Genomic DNA, 27,170 nt, shown 5'->3' on the forward strand with positions numbered 1-27,170 from the left:
TTGCTTTTCTTAGTGTGACTCTATAATTGAAAGTAGTCTGTTATGAAAACAAATGAACAAAATTTTATAAAAACAAAAACTAGAATCTGTAATTTTTACTACATATAGTGTTATTCTATAACTTCCAAGTATGAAATATTAAGGAGATTACAGCATAAAATATAGAGTTGCTCATCTTGATTTTTATTTATAAACATGGAGTTTTGCGTCCTTTTGAAGGTCGTCAGAATCTCATTTCTTACAAGAGACACACAGAGTAAGTCCCCTAATGGAAACACTTGAGATAGATTGAACATGTGCTATTTCACTTAATAGTGTAAGTAATTTAACTTTGAAAAGAAGAAATTAACATTGCCTCATTAAACATACTTGGATATGCCTTTTGTAGTGTTATAAGAAAATATTGGTGCCTGTCAATCTATGTGGTCATTCTGCTATTCTTAAAAATTCCTGCAGAACTTTTGAGGTTCTTTTCTCTTTTCACTGTATTTTCTTCAACCAACACTGGGGAATATTTGCTTATAAAATGTTAAACCAGGGATTCTTTACTAATTAATTTGATGCATGAACTAGAGGAAAAGACACATTGTATGCATATATTGATGTAATTTCAAAGCCATATGTCATTGAAAGGCCACCGCCACCTGCCAAAGTCACTAAATCAAAGCAGGCAAATATTCTTAAATGCACCATTATTTACTTTTACAAGTCTTCAAGTAAATCCCAGTAAAACTAAACCCAGCTGTTAACTGTCTCTTAGGACAAAAGGTTGTACCCAACATGTTTATCCATATTGATCCACTATTGATTTTTGTTGTGTTGAAGGACATCAGTAGTGTCTCATTAAGGCAAAATTAAGACTATAAACAGGTGTTCAGTGGGGTAGGCCTCATTTTCCAATTGGATTTTTATCTATTCACAATAGATAAAAATTCATAATTGCTTCATCTGTGTTCACTTCTGTCATTACAGCTTTATAAACTCCAATAATGCAGCTGTCTTAACTTTTTCTTTATTTTTTTTAAGGATGGCTTATTTCCTAGCCTTTATTTTCTAGTATACAGAGAATCTTATAGAAAAATTACAATCTTATAAAAAAATTATAGGTACAAACTGGTGAAATAAAGGAAGGCTACCCTACCCAATGTTAAGAATGGTTATCTTAATTGGTGGACTTTAGAATAACTTTTAGTTTTCTTTGGATTGTTTTTCTACAAAGGTTTTTTGCATTCATAGCCGAAAGAAGAAGTTATCAAGCTCTGGAAGCATTAAGAACATGAACTAAGGAAGAATCAGATGTCAGTTCATTGAATCACATTTAAAATAAAGCTTCAAGAATTGAGGAGGGGAAAACCAATGTAATTTTCACATTGCGGAGGGCTGAAATGCAGAATGTAATGTGTGTCTTATTTTTCATATGGATTATAAAAAACAAATTTGTAATTTTCAAGAACCCTATCATTCACTCAGAAGATATGATATTTACTGTAATTCTAGTGACATAGCTGTGCAAAGGTATGCTAAGTCCTCACAGGGCCAGTGCTGGCTGCACACTTCTGGCCCCCACAAATTCAGGGGAAGGAGGGAATAAGTCTAGAATCAGATGGAGGAGAATTGGCAACTAGGTTGTTTGTTGTGCTTTCTCCTCTGTGGCTGAGGTTTCAGCAAAGTAAAAAGTTGACTTTTTTTCTCCTTCTTTTCTTTTTTTTTTTTTTTTTAAAAAAAAAAATCCTTTTGTGGGTAGAAGTGCTGGCTGTTTCCATCACAAATTCTAATTACATTCTGAAGTTCCCGAACAGCCTGCATCTTCATCTGGTTGCTCTGAAGGCAGCTTTGCAGGTCAACCTCTCAATTTAGTGTGGGCCGGTTGGGTCTGTTGAAACAGAATCCCTCCTAGGAGTTTTCCCTGGGCAACTCTCCTCCACGGGATTATTTGCTTGACCTTCTACATGCCGTCTTACTTGATAGGAACTGCATGTTCGAAAAGTTGCCTGAGTTTGTTATCATGTCCAAGAGAATAAGAATTTCCTGTTTTTAGGCCAGGACCAAGGAGATGGGGCTGGGGGTGGGGGTGGGGGAGGGTTGTCCTATTCAGTTTTGGTTCTGATTGTATATGTTGTTGCTCTACAACCACATTTTTAGTTGTGCAGAAAGAAAAATTAATAACCGAAGCAGAAACTCCACACAGGACTGTGCTTTCTGAATCTGGTTTCATTGCCCCTCTGACTTGGACACAGAATTCTGTCTTTTTGTACGTGTGTGTGTGTTCTGTAGCTCTGTTGACTCCAGGTGAACAATTAGATAGGCATTTGAAATAAAAATTAAGTGGCAAATTGGGGAATGTTTCTTTCTCAAGCTTTCCTTTCCTTTCCTTCTTCCTCTCCCTCTGTCCCTCTCTCCTACTTTCCCTCCATCTCTTTCCTCCTCTATCTTCTCTTTCTCTCCCTCTCTCTCTCATCCTTACTCTTCCCCTCTACTTGAATTTTTTAATTTAAACACAGATGTGATCAGTCCACCCAGTGAGCTGTTGAGTACTAAATAAATAATCTCTTTTAAATGTAATAGTTAAGTGGTTAATGCAATCATAGATTTTTCAACAATGTGTATGTAATTTAAGGATGTGATGGAAAGTTAGGATTTTAAATTAGGTACTGCCACCCATTTACGGTTCAGAGAAAATACCACTCCAGAAAACAATACCACGACTTTTAAAAATACAGAACACATTCACTGTACAAAAGGTTAAATGAAAGTGCCTCTTGGCACCCAGAAATGAAAGCAAAGTAAGGAGCAATAATCATTTCCAAACCAAGTCCAAGTGCAGACAAAAGCATGAGCTGATTCTTTTCTTTCCTTTTCTTTCCTGAGAATTAACTCTCTTGTCAAAGACATGTCCTTCAGAGATTTCACTGAATGCCCTCACCTCATCCAGAGCATGCATTGCTCCTACTCACAATGAAAGCTAACAGTAGGAGTCCAAAGAATTATGAGCAAATGGAGTCAGACGCCTGGCAGGCTTGCAGAGGAATGGTGGCCCTGCTGGCCTTCTGCATATGGAGTTCATATCCACCACCTCACATGCCTCCATGAATACTTCTTCATAGTCAAGCACGCTTTTTTCTCAGCTTTCAGTCTGAAATCAAGCTGCTTCCCTCCCTGCCACCCACTCTGGTCCAGCTTTTATGATCCCATCATCTTATGGGTCCTTGGCTTCACCGGTACCCAGTTGGTTATCTGTATTCTTCCTGTTTCCAGAGCCTTGGGAATACTGAGTTTCCCGTGCGCTGTCCTTGGTACTTCCCTCTCATCCGCTCCCTTGGTACCAGCTGTTGTAAAGAATTTCCTCAGCTCTCTCGGAGACTCCTAGAATGTGCTTTCGAGCAGTCACCCCACACACCTGCTTTCCTTATCTGCAGATACCTGCGCCATATTTTCCTGCCTTTCTTCCCTCCAGGTTCACCCTCTCTTGCTTAAAGCCTTCTGCTTCCAGCCACTCAGGGGCAGTTCTTCCCCATACTCTGCACCACCACAGGGCTCCTTCTCAAGGTTTTGGGCCCTTTTCTATTACCACAGATTTCACCAACTCTTCCCTGCCCTCAAGAGTTCAATTTTGATTATGGCTTTGTGCTTTTACCCACACCCTCTGTTCCAGAAACCTTGGCCAGTCTCCCCAGGGGTTCCTCTCTCTGTCACCCCAGTCTCCATCCCTGAACCAGTATGCTTTCCTCCAGCTGTCACCCACTGCCAACCACACCCTGGTGGGCCACCTTGCTACTGTCAGCCTGCATCACTTTATGTCACCAACTCAGTTCACAGCCCACCAGCCTCTTCTATTACCCAGCAACACATGCTCTCATCACCCCTGCTCCCAAGCAGCCCTGCCTTCAAAAGCAGATATCCTTTGTTTTATAAAATAGCTCTGAATCATTTGTGTAAATCACCTGTGAAAAATAGTTTATTATATATAAAGTATATTAGACTAGGGTTTCTTAACCTTGGCACTATTGACATTGGGACCACATGATTCTTTGTTGTGATGGTTGTCCTGTGCATTGTATTATGTTTAGCATCATTCCTGGCCCCTCTTCCCACTGGACACCAGTAGCAAACACACATACACACACACACACACACACACACACACAGAAATTGTGGCAACTAAAAATGTCTCCAGACTTTGCCAAATGTCCCCTGGGAGGCAAAATCACCTCCACTTGAGGACCACTGCATTAATGGTGAAGAACTTACTACTTGGAGAATATCTGAAGTAAAGGATCTTTCATAAAGGATTTTTTATAATATTAAAATCCCTCCTCCATTTCCAAATATCATATTTAAATGTTCATATATTGACTTCTGTCAAAGTGGAGTACACCTGAACCTACATAACTATATATACATGCAACATAATACTTACATACATGTCATAGCTCATTTCCATTGTTGGGATTTGGGTTCTCCTCATCATGTTTGCTTATTTATGTCAAATCTATCTAGATCATAAGCACCACAAAAGCATCAACCTCTTTTATTTTGCACTCCCTAAAGCGCACATCCACGTGACTACAGGATACACCTGCAGGGAGAGCAGCACAGCTCATAACGACAGTGATGGTGTTCTGATGACAAATGCAACAGCTCCTTCTCTTTTGTGTAACATAAGGCTGAAGGGCTGATAGCCCACATTTTTAGAGCTATAACTTTGAATCCCATTCTGAATGGATTTTCAGGTAAAGAAATGACACTTGTGTTTCTCTAGGATTCAGGGCATGACATAACGGTGGGTGCTTCTGCATGAGCCCAAAGCTATAAATTGCTTCTAACAGCAAAATCAGAGGCAACTATCACCTATCTCTAGTGACTTTCTGCTCCCTCCCCACTCTTCTAACGACTTTGCCTTCCTGCTTTCTAATTCATGCCCTCTTTTAAAACAGGAAATGATCTCATCAATACCAGGGTTCTACAACTCCAATGCCTCCAAGTATGCGAGAGAGAGAGAGCGAGAGAGAGAGAAAGAGAGAAAGCTGTCTTACAATAATTTAATTTTTTTCTTTTAATTTAATTTAATTTAATTCAATTCAATTTTAAGTTCCAGGATACATGTGCAGGACATGCAGGTTTATTACATGAGTAAACATTCACCATGGTGGTTTGCTGCACCTGTCAACCCATAACCTAGGTATTAAGTCCCACATGCATTAGCTATTTATCATTGTCATCAGTGCCTGTGCCTTACCTGGCTCACCAAGGAGAGGATACGTGCGTGTGAATTTGCGAACTTTATAACTAGAAATGGGGCCATATTCTGCTTGTGGATACTGATACCAAAATAATTTGGGGTGATTAAATGCCTGATATTAGGGAGCATGGAGGGCCTTTCTTGGTACTTCACCCTCATGCAGAGCTGAGCATTGTTAAGCCAAAGTCCACGGAAGGACCAAGGACTGAACTGCTACCTCTTCTTTATCTACTCCCTGGTATCAGGAGCTGATTTTAGGAACTTCACAGTGCATTAATTTTGGGCCTGACAAATTTACAGTGTGCCTTGGGATATAAATTTAATTGCCTATCATCTCAGGCTTTGTCATTAGAAAGGTCACCAGAGAAATAGACATAGGGAAATCTGAAGTATGAAAATTGTGAATCTGAGCTTTTCATTTAACTGAGATTTTATTCTAAGCTCCAATTTTGCTGTGCTATGCCAAAGGCCATTGTAAAATTTGATGGAGAAATAATTTTCTTCCAAAAATGATATAACATTTCATTGTAATTCTAATTATATTCAATGTAATGGCAATTTTAAGGTATATTTTGAATGGAGGCTAAGAGTCCTTTTTGCTTTACTCCTTGGCAATGGAGGGATTGTGAAACTACCTAAGTTGAATGGCATTTGCAATTATGTATTGACCACTTGCTATGCATGGGACAGTAAATCACTGCCCTGGTTGACGTGAAAAAATGCTTAAATATGTGCACTTTAAAGGGTACCTGCATTTCATATCATAGGAAGGAAAGGTATATAATTGGAAATGTGGTTTTCCTGGACCCCCTTATTTATATTGATGTGTTATTTCTATTTAATCTGTAGATGGCATTTTCCTTTGTATTAATTTAAATTTTTCAACAAAGACACATAATGCTTACACAGTATATGATAAGAATATTTCTCACTTCCGTGAAGAAATATGTTCTCGAGCCAGGAGCAGTGGCTCACGCCTGTAATCCCAGCACTGTGGGAGGCTGAAGCGGGTAGACTGCCGGAGGTCAGGATTTCAAGACCAGCGTGACCAACATGATGAAACCCCATCTCTACTAAAAATAACAAAAAATAGCTGGGCGCCGGGTGTAGTGGCAGGCACCTGTAATCCCAGCAACTCTGGAGGCTGAGGCAGGAGAATCACTTGAACCCAGGAGGTGGAGGTTGCAGTGAGCCAAGATCGCGCCACCGCACTCCAGCCTGGGGGACAAGAGTGAAACTCATCCTTCTCCCCCTCCCTGCCTCAAAAAAAAAGCTTCTTATTTTTCTCAAACTACTTTTGTGTTTCCACTTTTGATAAAGATAAAGAATTCTGTGAAATATTTCTTTATTTATGAAAAGGCATAATGCAAGAACAAAAATAAATAGCAACCGATGCACACAATTGGGAGAGGTTCTGACTGGAGAGCTAAAAAGGACGTCTGTTTCTTGGGAGGCAGGGCTACCTTCCCAGTTCAGCTGATCGTTACACTGTGAGAATTTGGGTTCAGTATTGCCATTTCCTCCCGTTTTTCACATGAAGCAAGAATTCTGTATGTTTTATGAAATCTCCTGGTTTTAAAAATTGGCTAAGATTTTAAAAAGCACTCTGCAAGCCAAATGTTGTATGCTGCCAGAATGTGTGCCCTTTTGATGGATATTCTGACTCAAACGCATTATATCAACCTATTTCCTTTTTGAGTGATTTGCATCTTCAAATATTTTCCCTCTAATTGTAGATTGAAAGGTTATGTCAGCTATTAAGGATTTGAATGTACAGGGACGGCGAAAGGAACATTTCACTAGGTACTGCTTATACATTAAACTATACTATGCCCAAACCTGGCCCTAAAAATTAAAAAATAGGCTGGGCACTGCGGCTTACGCCTGTAGTCCCAACACTCTGGGAGGCCAAGATGGGAGGATGATTTGAACCCAGGAGCTCAAGACCAGCCTGGGAAACATAGCAAGACCCCATCTCTGCAAAACAACTTAAAAATTAGCCAGGTGTGGTGGCCGTGCACCTGTAGTCCCAGCTACTCAGGCAGGTGAGGTGGGAGGACTGCTTGAGCCCAGGAGTTCAAGGCTCCAGTGAGCCATGGTCATACCACTGCACTCCAGTCTGGGTGACAGAGTGAGTCCCTGTCTCAAAAAATAAAAGTTAAAAAAGATTGAAATTTTGAAAATATGTTTTAGTTTCAGGAATTCTTGAGTCAGAAGAAATGATCCAAACATCATGTTGTCCCTTTTTCTGCACTAAAGCCTCCAATGAGAATCCAGGGTCCTTTGGGCATCATATCCTCATCCCCTTTTCTAGAGTGACACCTCTACTTGGTCCTCCTTCTGCTCACCCCTCCTCCGCCCACCAGTGCTTCAGAGTTCAAAGCCTGGGGAGCCATTGTCTGCTGTCCCCCAACACCATGGCCCAGCCAGCCAGAGGGCAAAGAGTAAAGAAAGAGACTCCAAGATCCCAAGCAGGGGTAGGGAGGGCAGGAAAACAGTGCATGTTCTGAGGAAATATCATGTGAAATGGGAGCCCCTGGGGCAGCTCTGCTGAGAATTTGCAGACAGCATTGGATGAAGGCCTCCAAAGTTAATGCTGTTTCAAGTTTGTATCAAGTGTCTTCCACACAGTACGCCCGTACATGCCGTTAAATAAACAAATGGATGAACGGATGGTTTAATTTAATACAGTGTCTATCACAGGGTTAAAGATTAACATGATGTACAGCTTGGTACCTACTGCCAAGAATTAAAGATAAAAGGAATCAGGATTCGTATGTTGGGGAAAGGCTAAAGGATAAACCTTTCAAGGTTTTTAAGTATGCAAAGAAATGACATAGGGAAGGTGCTGGTGGGGGAAAAAAAAGCTTAAATCAGAAGGTCTGAGCTGCAGGATGAACTGAGGAGGTTCAGTATAAAATCAGAAGAGTGACTCAGCATGCTAATGACTTAGCTTTCTGAGGGGTGACAAAATATAGTCTCATCCTCTATCCCGTCCCAAGATACTTAGGGTCCTTACTGGCTCTGAGTTGATAGTTTCACAAGATGAATCAGCAACATGGAACTTCTTCACTTCTCTGAGCTACCCAAAGTATTTCCCATTACCATAAATCACAGCCCCTCCCTTAAGATGCCAGGACTGGTTCTGCTAGGCAAGTGGTCTTATACAGATGGTAAGATTTGCCAGTTTGGAAAAGATCTCTGAACTCAGCTCTCCTCCCTTGCTGCTACATCTGCTGTCCTACGCAGCACCTTATATTTTAGATCTACCTTCAAGATTAATCTGCTTTATATTCTCTTCCCTAAGGGCCATGTATCTGCTAAGGTGACAAGAGGAACCAGTGTTTCTCCTCCTAGGACCTGAGATTCTGTTATAATTCACTCAAAAGAATTAAACTAGCCAGTCTTCTGATCTTGTCCATAGGGAAGAAAGTATTGAATATGTTTTCAACCAAGAAGCTAAGCTTACTACCTGTTGCATGCTTTGTAGTGCAAATGTACAAAACTTTCCGCTTCTACATGACAAGTCCCTCAGAGAATATTTTTTAAATAGCGTTAACTGCAAGATATGCAAGATAATACTCAGCAATTAAGCAGACATTGCCAAATGTCAACTGAAAAAATCTCAAGTCCTTTGTTGAACAAACAGATGGAGTTTGCTTTTATGAAAATATGCTTAATAAAGTGGCAGCATAATGTATTCATCTGAAAAATAATACATCTGAGCAGACAAGAGCTGGGGGACATATATCATTTTTGAACTATCATATATTGTCATGGACCTTAATTTTTTTCTGGAGGGTTATTGACCAGGCTTCTTTAGCAGTCATCCGGGACAACTAGCAGATGCAGTTCCTCAGATGAACAATTGTAGCTTCCAGGATTGTGTCTGTGGTATTTGTTTCTAGGCAGAACCCAACACTGACATTATGACCCTCATTAGTGTCCACTCTTGGCAACAAAACTAATGATACATGTGAATTTTCCTTGGTTTGGCATATTGACCATTGTGTAACTCATTTGGTGAGTATGACAAAGGAAAATGATGGAGACACTTAAATACAACAGCAAAAGATGGTTAAGTTCTCTAGGAGAATTGGTTAGTATGTAACGTTGTCAATTGTGTTCAGTAACTTTAAGAGAATCCTCACCTACCTAGTCACTATGTGTGGGACGTTATTTCCTGATGGAAGTTATTTAATGAAGAATAATGGACTTAAGCATAATGATTGATGTATCATTGCCTGTGGTGACTGTTTTAGATAAATAAGATGGTTTAAAGTTAATATTTTAAAGAAAAGAAAGCAAGGTGTGGGGCGCACTAGTATGATCATATAAGCAACTGCAACCAACTTAAGTAGATGTTTCTGTAGAAGGCTTGATGATTTAACTAAAGACATTTAATCACCTCCACCCATGAAGAAGATATCTAGGAGAAATAAGAGAGTAAAGCATACCACCTCTCAGCCTAGCAGTCAGTAAATGAAAGGAGTCCATTCCAGTCACTGATTTAATTATTGTTGGATTCCACAAGAACCTTAAACACCATCTACATAAATTTTTGAATTACAAGTAGGAATAAATCTTCAGTGTCCGGCTGCCAATGCGAAAAGATAAAGTCAGCAGGTCTCATGAGACAGGGTGGGGAAATATGAGGTGAGGGGGAACTACCTGCATCTTCCCAACTCTGGTTAATGTTCTTGGACACTTTGTTTTGACCCCTACCAAGTCATGTCCCACAAGTACAACAGTGTTCAACTACATTACAATTGATTCTTATACCTGAGATTAGACAGAAATGACTTGTGCTTTTTCCCTTATCTCTGCATTCTGTACTTGATACCAAGAACATAAAAGTCTTCATTCTGTTGGATTAGTTGCATATAACCTCGAGGTATAAGAGGTCAAGATGTAGCTTTTTTGACAGTATGGGTCTGTATAGTCCATCTGCCTCTACCAGGAAGGGGCCTGTTTTCCTAATTGAGTTACTTTGTGGTTTAAAAGTTACTTTGTGTTTTATAAGTAGGTCTTTATATGCACACAAAAGCACATGAGCACACGTCCTTACCAACACTTGTGACTGTCATTTTTGTTAAAACCGTACTAGTGAGTATAAAGTGGTATCTCATTGTGGTTTTGATTTGCATTTCCCCGCATTGATGTTGAGCATCTTTTCATGTTCTTCTCTTCATTTTCACCTCTCTTTTTCTCACTGAGGAATGACCAAGGCTAGAGAAACAGAACTCAGCTTATGAATTTCCAAAAGAAGAAACCATGTCTTACTCATTTTTATATTTTCAGCACCTAGAACAATGCTAAGCACATGTAGATGCTAAATAAATGCAGTTCATAGATAAATGACTGAATGAACACACAAAGCATTCTAGTTCCATTTTTTTCTCTGCCCAGATCCTTCCCAGGATTCCCATTTTAAAAATGACTGACGAGAGTTTTGAAACCCTTGCAGTGAACTCAACAGATGCATCATGGTTTGCATGATGCAAAAGTAAACTAAGAAAAGCTGTGATATTTAAAAATACAATCCTGTACATTACTAAACCTCACTTTCAAGTCAATTTTCTGCCTCCCAAGAAGGAACATTTTTCTAAAGTAAAGTTTGAGCAAAATAATTTCTAAGAAATTATGAAAAGGATTTATTTCATTGTTTCCTTAATGGCTTTTTTTCTGAAAAGCAAGACTTCGGCAACTGACCTAATTTAATAAAAGGTCTATGAAATGTCATGGTAAAATACACAGTAAGGCATCAGTCATTTCAACCTAGCTAATCTTTATTGGAATGAAGAGTTTACTGAGTCAAAAACCTTCGTAAGGGCCATGATCAGGAGAAAGGATTGTTTCTCAGCCTCTTGCTTCTTCACATCCCAACCAATCCTGCCTCATTTTGATTGTTTGGTCTTATGTTAAGCTGTGTGATTCTATGTATCACACAATTTATCGATGGCAAACCATTGATACAGGTGAGAATGAACCTGCCCTCCTGAATCAGCATCTTGTGTCTCGGCATCCTCTCCACAGGAGGGGAAAAGAGCAAAGACAAGAGCGAAACAGGAAGCTTCTGCTTTTGTGCTTTTTAGCTTCCTGGGTCAAGGAATTTAAACTAATAAACTCATTGTCCACTAAAAAAGAGAGTTATCATGTTTAGATTTTCCTTTTTTCTTAATAAACAAAACCTCTGTTATTTCACACTATCCAGTGTTGTTGGATTGCATATCATAATATCACAAGTTTACCTAATTTTTTTAGGGGGCAAAATTCATTCTACTTAAAGTTAACTCTCTATATTTAGAAAAAGACCAGCATATTATACTGGAGGGCTAGAAATTAAGAGACCTGGGTTTTAATCCTGCTGGTAATTTCCAGTGTGACCCTGAGGAAGGCCAAACTTCTGCAGGCCTGTTTCTTCACCTTTCAAGGGCTTCATCATCTCCTGGGACTCTTCCAGCTATAAAGTTTCCTGAATTTATTGCATGGTACTGTGATTCCAAAGTGGATCAAATCTTTTGAAAACAGGTTTTGAAATAAGCCTTGTTAAAGAGATTGTGTTATCTAGAACTCACAGTGCTCAAATCCTGGCCCCTCTGCTTGAGTCACTGGCTCTGCAGCCTTCCTGCCATTCCTACCTGCACAGCAAGTGACCACAGCTATTTCTTTTCTCTTTTTGTTAGGCAGAATTTTGCTCTTGCTCCCCAGGCTGGAGTGCAATGGTGCAATCTCAGCTCACTGCAACCTCTCCTTCCCGGGTTCAAGTGATTCTCTTGCCTCAGCCTCCCGAGTAGCTGGAATTACAGGTGCCTGCCACCATGCCCGGCTAATTATGTGCATTTTTAGTAGAGACAGGGTTTTGCCCCTTTGGCCAAGCTGGTCTTGAACTCCTGACCCCAGGTGATCCGCCTGCCTCGGCCTCCCAAAGTGCTGGGATTATAGGTGTGAGTTATTTCCAAGGCATTCTGAAGTCCTGGGCCTATGTTTACACTATGAGTATAAAATTCTTACTGTTTGGTTTCACTAAGTACTGTTGTTGTCTCCTTCTGGCAAGTCAGTTTTGTCTCCGGTCTAGCAATCTTAGCTACAGTGTCTCTTTGACGTTCATATCTTGTTTTTTAATATTCCTTCTTTTATTTCCTTCACAGGGTACATCCCCAGTTACTTAGACAAGGACGAGCTCTGTGTAGTGTGTGGTGACAAAGCCACTGGGTATCACTACCGCTGTATCACGTGTGAAGGCTGCAAGGTAATTGCCCTGGGTCCACGAGCATGGAGCTTAGCCCAGCTCCCGTCCCCCTCCCAGTGCTCCTCCAGAATGCAACATGTTTAAGTTCAAATTAAAACCAAATCCTAACATCCATGGCCTGCGATCATCTAGGTGTCTGGTTGTGCTCTTCATTTTTGACATGTTCAAGAACTGAATTTTTTTCCCAAATCATAAATAACTAAATGAGTGTGAGGTCTGGTTTCTTTACTTCTGCAAGTGTTCTTAAAACAGGAAGAGAATCCATAAAATAAAAAGAAATTAATAAAACTCTTACTTTGGGTTTATGAAGCATAGGTCCTTTTTAACATGTTGTCATCCTGAGAAATAACTGTTTCTCCTCTTGTTTTATCTACAGTGTTGGAAGAGACAGAGTTTACTCTACCACAGGCTGTTTTCTGCTGTTAGTCTGAATGAATATGCTCATTTTCAAGGGTTCCAGTAGGGAATATCTTTGAGGCTACTTAGATTCAGTTATGTTCTGAAATTATCCAAATTGGCTTTTCGCACAGCCTGCAGTGACTAAGTAGATTCTGGTCATCCATCAGCTAATTTTGTGCTGTACAGTCCTATCTGCAGGAAATACTTGACAAGAATATGCCAGTGATCAACAGTCCATTCACTTCCTGAAACTCAGCCTAAATTGGCCTACTTACAAGACTTCATCAACAAAATCGAGATAAGGTTTCTGGAAAATATCTTTTGGTCCAACGATCTAGCCTTGAAAATGAAATCCACCATAAAGGGAAAAGCTTGACCCAATGCTGTATTTAGTGTTTGTTCAGCTAATGTTTCATAAGTAAAGAAGTATTTAAAGTCAGGGAAGGACTTTTTAAATTGTTTACTTGTTAAATACCTTCTCTTTTTTACCTCTTATATTTAAAACTAAATTATCAGAAGATGTAAACCCTAAAGCAAAAATTGTATTAAATGTATAAAACATTTCACCTTCCCTCCTCTCTCATCCACCTTACCTCTTCTCCTCTTCTTCCCCTTCTCCAACTGCCCCCCTTTGTTCCTACCCTTGCTCGTAAAGCCACCAAATTGACATGTTAGCTCAGTTTCAAATTAAGGAGTTTTCTTTTTCCCTAATGGAAGATTTTCCTTGCAAATTCCCTATGTTTTGTACATGAAATTAGGAAACATTTAGGAGAAGGCTGCAAAAAAGTTTGAGATAATACAACCATTGGAAAGGGGCAATTTCTAAGGTTGCAAGACTGTTTTTTGAAATGTGGTCCAACATGTTCTCATTTATCCAGACCCCTTTGATCTGGAATTTGTAGTCCTTTAACAAAGACTGGGCTAAAGGTGGCCATTACATCTATGGAAATAATGTCTTAGGGAATTTAAGGAATCTAATTACAAGTAAGTCCTGGCTATTTATTAATTAGAGACTTGCAGACAGTCTCATGAAAGTAGTTTTATTGGCTTGATTTGAAAGTAATAAATCTTCATAACTTTAGGTACCTACTCTCATTCCAAAAGTTCGACAATTCAAACTAGACTTTTCTCTAAATTAGTCCCAATTCATAAGGCTTTCCCTACCTTAGATGCAGCACTAAGGTTCTAAATCAGTGCATAATGGGAAATTTAGAATTCTGGGAGAGAGATCCTAATTCCATTTAATATGGAATTCCAGTTAATACTTTCCATTTAATACTTAATTCCCCAAAATGACTCTAAAGAGTGAATGTGCCTTACAGAGGACAATACATTATTAGTGATTGACTTAAACAAAGAGAGAATTGAGCCTATTAACCCATATCCCTGCCTCACATATGTCTTCAGGATGATCAAGAAATCAGCTAGCCTGTTCTCCCTAGATCACAGGATGTCTGGAGCCTGGATCAGCTGAGGTTTTCTTAAAAGAAGAAATAGTGTAGCAAAATCTAGACTTCAGGCTCTGTGCCTTTGTTTCAGGTCAGAATCCTGTATCTAGGTTTGCCTTCATCGTAAAAGCAGAAAAGAGCCTTCCCAGGGCACTTGTGCAGATCCCATCATGTAATGACAAAGCATCTTGGAAAAAGACAAATGAGTTTTCCAAATGAGACACACGGTGTTTAAGAGTGGTGAAAGATGAAAGGGTTGTTTCCTATACTGTTTATTCAAACCTGTAATTTAAAAATATTTCTACCCCATACTTGCAATGTGTATGGAGAGAATCCTTTTTGCCAATTTTCACCCTGAGAAGAGTGAAATCTTTTGGAAATGTCATGTCTGTTGTGATATCCAAGTTTTTACGCACCTTTTGTAGAAAGGATGTTGATATTGTCCCACAGCAAACTATTGTTAGAGGAAGAACCAAAGTTTTTTAACAGCTGCCAGAATAGTGAACTAGAAGAGTGAGTTATCTCCTTTTCACATTGATCAGTGCATCATCTCAAAGTACTAAAAAATGGATACAGTTCTTCTCAGAATGCAAAGAAACATGTCTGATACTGGTCTATAAAAGCAAGACCTCTTCTTACCAAACAAATCATCAATGAAATATATGTCCTTATTTATTGCCCAGGGCATCTCTTTTGTCAGCTCATCTCTAAAAGGATTTTTTTTTAATAAGTAGACTGTTTAAATGTCTTCAAGTCCACTTCCAAGAGTTACTATCTGTTACTTTTTAAAATGAAGTGGTTCCTTATCATACGTCAAAATGTACTTTAATTACAGCTTAAGAAAGGCCAACATGTCAAGAAGAAAAAAAAAAAGAAAGGCCAACATCTTTAAAAGGATTTGGTCCATGAAGTGCCCAAGAAAAGTCATCAGAGATAGGCCAAAGAAAAGATGGTATAGTGTATAACAGAGCTAGCTATCTCAACTCTTTTGTGGAAATAAGCAAAGTATAAATTATTTCATTCATTCCAATAAAAAGTGAACAGAGTAACTTTTTGGAAAACCCTGGGGTCTGGTGTGTCACACCTCATTCTCTGCTTAGCGTGGTCTTACTGGTCAATGTACTCCTTGCCCTAACCCCACCCCTGAACATGAGTCAGCATCAGAGTATGAGGGAGACAAGGGTCTCCCCAACTTCAGATAGACTAACAATCTTCCTATCCTGGTAAGCAGTCAGCATTCTTACTGGATGTCTTGGACTTTGGTATTTCTACCTCTAGGAAATTGTTGTTTCCTCCAGAAGGAGGCGTGCTACCCTACCCCTCTCCTCCCTGTCTGTTACATACATCTTGCCAGCAATCTCTGGGTTTCTTTAGTTCTCCTTTGCCCTCCTTGGTCAGAGGGTAACAGAAAGAAAAGCGAGGTTTGCAGGGAAACTTGTTTTTCACTCTCATGGCATGCTCTGACATTCACGCTTTGGCAAGATTTGCCCACCCTGCACACCCAGGAAAACATTGCTAACATCTCCAACAGCTGCCCTGTGTGTGACTGAGTGAATCTTATAACAGTGTATCAACATCACTCAGATTAATGGACTCAAGTGCTTATGAACACAAAACCCAAATATAATATGACAGTTTTCTGTTAGAACTTGAACAATGGAAATGATAAGGGATTTGCATATATGCCCCAAAATCAAGTCTGTTCATTTCAGTTATTCCTGATGTTTTCCCATTTTATTCTGCTTTGCCCAATATAACATCCTACCTTGGACATTTTCATAATAAGAAAGAGCTTTTGTGCCTGAGGGAGGAATATGCAATAGGGTATATGTATATAATCAAAGCCAAAGAACATTAACCAGGATAATAAAAATGTGGGTTGAATCTAGGTCAACTGGTATTTCCCACCATTTATCTAACAAAGTTAGAGGCCCCCTTTAGGCCTTAGCAGAAAACATCCATCAAAACTTGTTTTGCCACCAGGCGCAGTGGCTCATGCCTGTAATCCCAGCACTTTGGGAGGGAGGCGGAGGCGAGCAGATCACTTGAGACCGGGTGTTCGAGACCAGCCTGGCCAATATGGCAAAAATGCATCTCTACTAAAAATATAAAAATTAGCTGGGCATGGTGGCTCATGCCTGTAATCCCAGCACTTTGGGAGGCCAAGGAGGACAGAACACTTAAGGCCAGGAGTTCAAGACCAGCGTGGCCAACATGGCAAAACCCCATCTCTACTAAAAATACAAAAATTAGCCAGGCGTGGTGGCTCATGCCTATAATCCCGGCTACTCTGGATGCTAAGATATGAGAACCACTTGCACCCTGGAGGTGGAGGCTGTAATAAGCCAAGATCGCACCACTGCACTCCAGCCTGGGTGACAGAGTGAGACTCTGTCTCAAAAAAACATTTTTTTTTTATTTTTTTACATTTTAAAAAACTCATTTTGCCTTGTTATTCTACCAACAGATAAAATGAACTTTTTAAGTGGGTGGGACAGGACTATTTATAATCTGTTCATCTAAAACATTTAAGTAATACAGTAAAATTTACTTCATTATACATAATAGAAGCAGCTAAGCAATTAAGATGTGGAGTGCCACTCCTGGGTTGCAAGGGAGGTGGGGACCATTGCTGGCTGGTTTCCATCCCACCCAAGTTTCTGCATGTACTTACCATGTGATTTGGTCAAATGGCTTAACCTGTCTGAGGTTTACTTTTTTAATCCCTACCATGGAAATATTTAGAGCACCTCCCTTACATGGTTGTAGGGAAGATAGAAGGATATCAAATGTTTCTACAGCACTTTGCAATGTGCCCTCAAAGTAAGTGCTCACTACTGTTATTAATTCCTACAATACAGATGACAGTTGCCTCAACCTGAGGATCATGTCCAGAAAAATTCTTGTATTGCACATTCTTGAGAATATTACCTAAGTCACCCATACCTAGTGTCCCCAGATGCTACAGAGGTGCTCTCTCATGCCTTAAGGAAGGAAGAATCATTGAACCTGTAGGTGTATATCTACAGATACCAAAGAAAGAGTGTTATAAAAGGAAAACCTCAATGCAATAAGCTATGGGGAAAAACTTGGTAGAAAACCTGGAATGTTCTACTCCCTGAGTCCTATTGTTTGAAAGGCCAAGTGAGCTGATCGTGGCTGTCTCAAGAGTCAAAAACAAGTATTAAACTAAATCCGTGAAGCCAGCTAGTACAACTGTTTAATTACTATTATTAGATTTTTAATTAACAAAGTATTGCAAGTATCCATCTCTTTTCATTTTTTCACTTTCTTCTTGGTCTTGAGCTTTCTTATTACCCAGTATAAAGTAGCAAAACTCCTCATAGCTTCCTTTAGCAACACAATTATGTCACTCTATGAGACAGAACAATATAATTTACTTATACATTCAATATTTAGAAAAAATAAAAACAAGCACTAGATGTTCCTACTAGCCTCTTTTCCTTGAATAAATACCAAAAAAAGGTGTTGACTCTGTAGTCCTATGGCATCATCAGCTCAGATTTAGAACTCACTAGATCCTTCTGGGCCAACTGTCTTATATTTGAATATGTGGAGCTAGAGGCCCAGAAACAGGTTAAGGTCCGAAACAATTCATCTCATAGTTATATGGACACAAAATTCCAGAATCATTGATTTCTAGAAAATATGAAACTGTTGTCTTGGGTCTTTGTTTTTCAAATAGGGTTTCTTTAGAAGAACCATTCAGAAAAATCTCCATCCATCCTATTCCTGTAAATATGAAGGAAAATGTGTCATAGACAAAGTCACGCGAAATCAGTGCCAGGAATGTCGCTTTAAGAAATGCATCTATGTTGGCATGGCAACAGATTGTAAGTAGATCTTCATTTGCTTCATATTCAAGGAACGTTGATTAGGAAAGAGTTTGGTTCAAGGGGATCGACTGGGCAGAAAAGAAAGCAGGAACCCATGGGGACAGAGAAGGGAATACCTTACTTTCGCATATACCCTTCACTCCCCACAACCAGGCTTGCCCTGAAAGGGAGGTGGGAGCCATTGCTGGGTGGGTTCCGTCCTACCCTGTCATATCACCTCCTAACTCTCAAAGTATGGATGATGGAAGAGAAAATGCTGTTAGATTATCCCTATCGCATTTGCAGGCCTAGCTGTTGGCAACACTCTGTTTGAGACAGAGATTACAAATGGGAGGTCTGGTCCATTTACCTTGATAAGGTATCATTCTATACACAGTGTTCACGTGGGGTAGAGCCTCAGGGACTAGTCCTAATATTTTTTCAGGAGCAGAGACAAGGAGTTTATTTAATGGACATTTTTGGAGATGGGGCACTGGCAGAAAACATCGTGTTCAGAAATTTCTGAAGAATGCAAAGTTGAGTGCTATTGCATGAGTCATCCTGCAGTTGGTTGTTTGTTATATTTTTAGCAATAAAGACATTCCGAGCTGAAGTCGTCCTACCCAGTTTTCAAAGTGCTACAGCATATGGTGGCAAGATTAGCCCTTGGGGTCTCTTCTCCCCACACTGGGCGAGGGATTTACACCAGTCACTTTAATTAATCTAATCATAAAAATAAGAATCATGTCATTCAGAATGTGTGGCCTCCCTTTTGCCAGGCATCAGTATTAATGATTTCTACCAGCATAAATTTTTTGCACATCAGTGAGAGATTCCAACTATTGGTTAAAAACTAAAAATAAAAAGAAAGATAAAAAATTAAGAGAGAAAAAAGAAAATACAGTGAGGATTTTTCCTGATGAAAGAAATAATCATGGCTCACATTTATGTGAGAAATAGAGTTCTTTCACTGAGAAAAAAAAAATCTGTGAAATGTTCTGGTTTGCCCATTAAAGAAGAAGGAATGGAGAATCTTTAAAAAGGAAGAGGGTTATGTTAGGGTGTTAGGCTGGAAATCCTGGGTTAATCCCCACCTCTGGCTGAGTATGTTCTTTATCTTTATCTCTTAAAGGCCTTTAGCCCTTGCCAACAATATGCCTGATAAGGATATGTGAATATGATTGACTTAGAGCCAAATACTTAGATGTGCTACTATGACAAACTTATTATTGAATATCCACGTCAGTGCTTTATTGAGAAGTTTAAGATATGAGTGTCTATGAGGTTTAAAAACTCAGGGTTAATCTAGACTGTATGGAAATAAATTTTGAGTGCCCCTTACTTGCCTGTGAGGGATTCTAAGAGCTCAGGCTTTCTAATCAGAAAAACTTCTGTTCGAGTCCCAGATCTGTCACTTACTAGCTGTGTGACCTTTGGAATTAAGCCGAGATTTGCCTTCTGTGAAACCATTGCCTACCTTGTAGAGCTGTTTTCAAGATTAAATTAGATAATGTTCATCAAATGCAACAGTCCTGGCACACCTGAAGCATTTGGGAAGGGACTGAGGGTATTATTACCATTCCTCCTTTCCCTTTAGTAACTGAACCAAAATGACTTAACAGGGCTCATTCATATTGTCCTCATTTGTAAGCTCTCACATGACTTTGACAATCCAATCAAATCTAAATGACCTGTAATTTAATATCCTCTTTAAATTAGAATATTTAAATGGTGGACTAGCTAGGCACCTTGGTTCTCCTTCTCTTGCTATGTTTGCTTTTTTTCTTTTCCTACCAGGTCACACCTTCATCAAGAAATGGCCCTAGGACAGTGATGTCGTAGAACTGGAGTCAGGAGTCCTGGGTCTTGCCTTGGCTCTGCCATTAACTTGCTCTGTGACTTTAGGCAAGTCACGACCTCTCTGGATCAATTTCTTCTTCTTTCTTTGAAAAGAGAGAGTAGGACTAGATGACCTCTAAGCTCCCTTCCAGTTCTAAAATACTGTGACTCTGCAATGTAAAACCATTCCATTGATAGTTACCAAATCTAGTGAAACGGTTTTGTTTTTGGAAATTAACCATAGAAATATAGGTTTCTTGTTACCTGCCCTTCTGATTTTCCTTTCACCCAAATGATAGAAGTCAGGACTGCATTTACTGAGCACTTATAATGCATTATCACATTGAATACTCTGTGAAGTGGGCATTATTGAGCCCATTTTGTATAGGAAGAAACGAAAGCTCAGAGAACCTTAGGAACTTGCCAGAGGTCACACAGCTAGAATGTGATCATATCAGAATTCAAATCCAAGTCTTTCTAGATTCCAAAGCCTGGGCTCTTTAGCCACCTTTGAGGGTGGACCAGATAGAGAATAATGCACAGTGAGTGCCCTGAGGCCCAGGTGAGGCCCAGCCACATTCCAATTAGCCCTTAAGGGAGCCATGAAGAGTTAGGGTCCTTTTTCCTCTAAAAAAAAAAGGGGGGGGGGATCATGAGCCTCCCACTTACTGCTCCATAACGTTTCTTTTTTTCTTCCCATAACTTTTCTTTAACCTGAAGTTCTCCTTACTAAGAACCATTTAGGGGAAGCAGGGAAGACAGAAACCCAGACAGTGAATTCAGATGACTGGCTAGAGAGATTTCTCTGTGATCTTGTGGGTAGTATGGATTTTACCTCTCTCTGCTTCACTCTGTTTTAGAACCACCTTCTGTGGAGTTGGAGTGCGTAGTGTCTAGGTTCTCTGGGGACTTTGTTTTGAAAAGCTGGCCGGTCATGGGGAGTTTGGCTCTAGAGACCATGTTGGACAAGACTAGTCAATGGCAGTTTGCTAGTGAGGAGAGAAAATGTCCCAGTGTGACCCACCCCAAAGGACCCACTGAGCCATCTGTGCATCAGTGGTCCCACCCCTGAGGCTCCAGGAAGTGCAGCTTGCTGTGTGTCTTGGGACCATCTGTGTGCCTTGTCTCATCTTTCTCCCGCTCCCAGTGGTGCTGGATGACAGCAAGAGGCTGGCCAAGAGGAAGCTGATAGAGGAGAACCGGGAGAAGAGACGGCGGGAAGAGCTGCAGAAATCCATCGGGCACAAGCCAGAGCCCACAGACGAGGAATGGGAGCTCATCAAAACTGTCACCGAAGCCCACGTGGCGACCAACGCCCAAGGCAGCCACTGGAAGCAAAAACGGAAATTCCTGGTAAGGCTTCCTTGCACAGATCAGTTTCAGTTATACGCCAGCGTTTTCTACCTCAATTTGTTCGGTCCTCATCACCTTGGGATACTGGTGTTATTGCCTCATTTTACTGATAGGAAAACTGTAGCTCTGAGAGGTTGAGTAATTTGCAAAGCTAGGATTTGAGTCTAGGTCTGTATGAGTATAAAGTCCATTCCTACCATCTAGTCCGTGATTTGCTGAATTCTAAAACAGTTTCTTAGGCCACATTATATCAGTTTGCTTTTACTGTTAGAAAGACCACTCCTGGACCAACTAATTAGTAAAATGTTTTGTCTGCCATCTTTTACTTTGTACACCCATTTCTTTCCTCAGATACCCAGTATATGCATATTTAGTCCCTAAACTCAATCCCAAATATTCCCTTTAGAATAGCCTCTAGACCGCTAGTATATTTTTATGTCAACAGAAGTCAAAATTTTTAGCTTAAATTAAATGAGCTTGAGTCAAGAAGGGCAATGGGAATGAGGGAGTAGGGATAGGGGTTGGTGGGCGTGAGTGTGTAGAGATAAAAGACCTTCCAGACCCTTGCAATATTGGTGTTTAATATTCTTATAAAAATTACCTGTTGTGAAAGTTCTTCCCATTCATTTCTCATTTGGACTTCACAGTGCTTTGAAGTAAGCTGGAATTACTATCCCCATTTTACAGACGTACAAACCAAGCCCGAGGCCTTAAGCCGCTTGCCCAAGATCACACTGCTAAAAGCCAGGCACCAAAGCCAACTCCGTCTTCTGGTTCCAAGTCCAGGTTCTCCACCCACCTCATTAGAAAGAGTACCTGCCTCACTAGTGCTGGACCATCTGAGACTGACTTTGCTCTTAGCTTATGATGTAAAACCCTTTTTAAGTACCTGCCTGACAACAGATATTCTGTGGTTTCATATGTATCCCTAGGGCACGTTAGAGTACTTCCCCATCTGAACAAGAAGATACAGTGGTATAATTATCCTTGTACTTCAACATTAACATTACAATGAGATAGTGGATCTTTTTCTTAAAACAACATAACAACAACCTTAAAGGAAGTTTTGGAAAGAAAAAGCTTATGCATAATTTACCTGTACTGACACAATTATTTTCATGGTAATGAAACAACAGTGCCAGCACTTTGTTGATGGCTTTCATTAACAGCAGTGTTAGCAAATACCTAGATGGCCTTTACCATATGCCAGGTACTATTCTAAGTGCTTTACATTCATTAACTTCCTATGCCAATCCTGTAGGTAGATGTGGTTAACATCCTCATTTTACAGAAGAGAGAACTAAGGCAGAGAAGTTGAGGAAGCTTGCCTGAGCTCCCACAACTAGTGAATAGTGGTGATGGATGCAGCCAACTCCAGGATCTATGCCTCTACCCACTACCCTATGCACTCTTGGCACCTGAACAAACCCAAAAAACCTCTGAAAGATGCCAGCGTTTTGGAGGAGCAGCTTCTCAGTGCCTTGATCTTGCATCGTCACCCCCACCCTGATATATCTACCAGAAAATTCAAAAGCACTAATTCTGGATTGATAGACCAATTCTAACGCAGTACACTTGGGGCATAGCAAGACAGAGTCCTACCTCATTGCAAACTTAAATCTATCCTTTCCCCAAATGTGTCACCCATAAATGGACATTGTAGAAACCACTTCCAGGCCTGGCACTGTCTCCTGATTTCAAGTAGTGACCAAGCTGAATTCCAAGTAAGGTAGAAGATTTGAAGTTCATCCTGGACTTCTCCTGGGAATTTTATACTTTTATTGTCTTTACTCCCCACAGAGAATGGACACTAGTCCAACTAAACTTGTTTAAGTAGTCATAAGGTGTTTCTTTCCAGACTTTAAAGGTTTGTTCTTTTATTTAAGAAACGTTTATTGAGTGGATACTGTGTGCCAGGAACTAAATAAGTCAGCCACATTCCTCTAGTGGAAGACAGACAATAAGAGGTAAATAAAATAAATGCAGGTAGTGGTAAGTGCAATGAGGGCAATAAACAGTGTGATGGGACAAAGAGTGTGTGAACTGGAAGTGGGGAGAGACTTAATTTCTCTGAACATGGTGGTCAGAAGAAGCATCTCTGGGGAGGTGACGTGCTATGTCTGGAAGCAGAGAACCACCTCTATAAAGCAAAATATAATCAAATATCTTCATGCTGTGTGGTATCTTCAGCAAAGGCAGCACAATATCTAGTTATTAGAACCAGTCTTGAGGTCTGCACTGTTCACTTAAAGGCCCCTAACAGTTCACCAGCCTAACCACCTATGGAAAGAATCTATGGCATAGAATGATTTGCCATTAGGTTTCTGTCAGAACCATGAGATTACCCATGTGCAAGAGAGTTTTCTTCTCCTTGTAGGGCTGACATGAAATGTATCTTTTGCAGATCTTTCATCTGCTCAAGAAATTGTCCCTCTTGATGCAAATGTAAATAACTGCTTCTCCAAGCCATTTTTCTCTAGAGGGTTATTGGGAGAGATCAGAACTCCTCCACTGTCCTGTCTGTCTCTACAACGAACTTCATTTCTGTCACCCTATCCCCCTCTGTGCCTGGGATAACCCCTGCATCTCCTCACAGGAGGACAATGTTCCATTCAGCCTCCACACTTGAGTATCTATGCTGTGTGTGATGGAAACTTGTGGTAGCTTTTCTCCAAGATGGCTGCCATCAAATTCTTTCTTCCCCCTGGATACACAGCCCATTCTGTCCCCGAGAGAGGTAGAGTCTGTTCCCCTCTCCCCTTGAATCTAGGCTGGTATGTGATGCCTTTAAACAGTGCATTTCGGCAGAAGTGATACTTACATTACTTCTAAGGTTGGGTGATAAGAAGCCTTGCAGCTTCCACTTGGGTATCCTGGGGGAGGGAAACCACCTGGTCTCTCATAGCAGTTGGCTATATATTTAAAAATAAGAAGAAGAAGAAGAAAAACATAATAAATGTCCAACTACTCTGAGACCAGCAGGCAGTGAAATCCCAAGCTAGCCATGTGAAAAGGCCACACGGAAGGAGAGACTCCCAAGCAGCCCAGGAACCAGAAATGTGAGTAAAGAAACCTTCACATAACACCAGCCTCCACTGCCATTTGACGGCAGCCGTATGAGGGCCCCCTAGCTGTGCCCATCAATCCCCAGAACTCTGAAAGAAAATTTAAAATTGTTGTTTTAAACCACAAAGTTTGGGGGTAGTTTGTTATACAGCAATAAATAACCAGAACAGAACTCAATAAATATTTGCTGAACTGAACATACAGTTCCAGTCACTCATCCTTGGAGATAGTACAGTTAAGCCCTGTGTCTTAGCCAGTTTACATATTTACACATACCCCTTGCAGAAAAGTGACTCCAACTGAGTATTTATGCTCAGGACGAAAACTTCACTCTTTTGAGTAGTGAATTAGTCCTGCAAAGACATTAAGAATCTTTACCTAAAGGCAGCTTTGCTAAATGGTATTCATGTACTGGAAGGTATCGTGTGGCAAACAGGCTTTTGCACATTAGGATTTGCCTCCTCTATATGCTAATACCCCTTTTCCTGTGCTTGCAACACTGCCACATGTTATTTATTTTTTATGTGTTGATGTCCCATTTTGTCCTCAAAAAAAATTTGAGGAGGCCTATCATGTTAACGATAGTATAAAAATATGTCATATGGGATTACATGTCATCATTAAAGCTGAAAGTATTCATTTATCTGGAATGGGTACGTACCTTCTTCCCTCAGAGGAACTACTGACATCGTTTTTTGTCTAAGACCAGGACTCATTTTCACTCTAAGGCCAGCACTCAAGTCAGAAATAGAGACAGGGCTGGGCGCAGTGGCTCATGCCTGCAATCCCAGCATTTTGGGAGGCCAAGGTGGGTGGATTGCTTGAGCCCAGGAGTGTGAGACCAGCCTGGGAAACATAGCAAGACCCCATCTCTACAAAAAATAAACAAATGTAGCCAGACTTGGTGATGCTCACCTGTGGTTCCCCACTACTCAGGACGCTGAGGTGGATGGATCACTTAAGCCCAGGAGGTCAAGGCTACAGTGAGCTATGATTATGCCAAAAATCTCCACTCCAGACTGGACAACAGAGTAAAACCCTGTCTCAAAAAAAAAAAAAAAAAAGAAAAGAAAAAAGAAAAAGAAACAGAGACAGTGATTTGATCTGGATTTTAAATCTATATTTGGGTCTGAGAAAATTAGGGTCTTTGGCAAATGAGGAACTTTTGCAAAAGCCATTAAGATTTTCATAATAAATCTAAAGCCAATCTTTAAAGCTTCTCCCAAAAGCATTTAAATCATATAATTTTCTAGTTTTCTCCAATCTACTCAAATCTCTGAGGCTACAGAAATGCCTAATTTCACCACCAACAATTCATGTGTGATGACAGCGAGGATGAAAAGCAGAAGCGGGCTGAGAAGAGAACAAGCAGCATCTGATGCCAAACAAGGGAAAGCAGGTCGCTCCACCAAGGGTAGCTCGCTTCTAGACCTCCAGTAGCAGCCCCTGACAGCAATAATCTTGTCTACTGACATCATTTGTTATTGTCTGCTGACATCGTATCATTATTCTGCTCCCTTAATGTTCATGCAAAGTTGTAGCTTTGGGGGAATGTCTACCCAAGTATAAAATGTGACCTTTAGGATCAGAGGAGACCTTTCCTACTTTTTCCCTGGCAGAGATACTGTCTGATTTCACACACTCAACGGGGGTAGCTTCAGACAAGGGGCATAAGCAGAAGGGTCAGATAGGGTGAGTGATGAGACCGTATGTGGTCTGTGTGTATAGCTCATAGGACACGTGCAATCATGTCAGGAAGGCATCTATCACTCCAAGTTATTAGAATAACATCAGAAGAAGGCAAGATAATCTAGTAGTTACATGAATGGGGATTAGAACCAGACAGCCCAGGTTCCATACTTGCCTCTGTTGCTTTTTTAAGCTTGACTTTGGAGGCCGGGCGCGGTGGCTCAAGCCTGTAATCCCAGCACTTTGGGAGGCCGAGACGGGCGGATCACGAGGTCAGGAGATCGAGACCATCCTGGCTAACACGGTGAAACCCCGTCTCTACTAAAAAATACAAAAAACTAGCCGGGTGAGGTGGCGGGCGCCTGTAGTCCCAGCTACTTGGGAGGCTGAGGCAGGAGAATGGCGTAAACCCGGGAGGTGGAGCTTGCAGTGAGCTGAGATCCGGCCACTGCACTCCAGCCTGGGCGACAGAGCGAGACTCCGTCTCAAAAAAAAAAAAAAAAAAAAGTTTGACTTTGGGCAGGTTATTTCACCTCTCTAAGGCTCAGATGCCTTATGCCCTTGCTGAATGGCATAAAGCAATAGATACAAGTGGCTTAACGCTGCCTGGCATATTGTTAGCAACTACATAAGTAGTTACTACATGCACCATCCTTACCATCACCACACTCTGCACTGCCACCATCTTATTCCTGCTCATCCCAGGAAAAGAGTGAGGCTGTAGTCATATCCCATGGCCCAAGGACCTTGAATTCTTATCTGCCCAGGTCTTCCTGCCTAGCCTGGCAAAGGCACAAGAAGACACCCTATGAACAAGTGCAGAAGTGAGAGTCCCATCTGGCCCCACTCCATTCTGCATGTGCCAGAGAGTTACCTTTTCAAGCCAAGAAGTCCCTGGCTCAGAGCCAAGGACTCAGCAAAGAGGTCAGCTGGCAGCATTTCCTGCTCACCTTGAACAATACCAATGAAATAGTCAAAGCAGAAAGCCAGTTGGTCATGATTTGTATAATACCAGCCTCACCCATGCTGAGCAAGGGCTGAGGTCACCC

The 27,170-nt window shown here is 40.7% G+C and overlaps 1 protein-coding gene across 39 annotated transcripts in view; it reads left to right on the forward strand.

The window, feature by feature from the left end:
- The window catches only part of THRB (thyroid hormone receptor beta), a 371,812-nt gene that overhangs the window by 324,590 nt on the left and 20,052 nt on the right, over positions 1-27,170 (forward strand). For all 39 annotated transcript variants that reach the window (XM_045387040.3, XM_045387039.3, XM_074030885.1 and 36 more), the window contains 3 exons: positions 12,391-12,491; positions 18,045-18,192; positions 21,161-21,366. In XM_045387040.3, the coding sequence (XP_045242975.2) occupies positions 12,391-12,491; positions 18,045-18,192; positions 21,161-21,366 (455 nt within the window). The remainder of the gene's footprint in view (positions 1-12,390; positions 12,492-18,044; positions 18,193-21,160; positions 21,367-27,170) is intronic.

Source organism: Macaca fascicularis, chromosome 2, assembly GCF_037993035.2.
Source record: "Macaca fascicularis isolate 582-1 chromosome 2, T2T-MFA8v1.1".
NCBI lineage: Eukaryota > Metazoa > Chordata > Mammalia > Primates > Cercopithecidae > Macaca > Macaca fascicularis.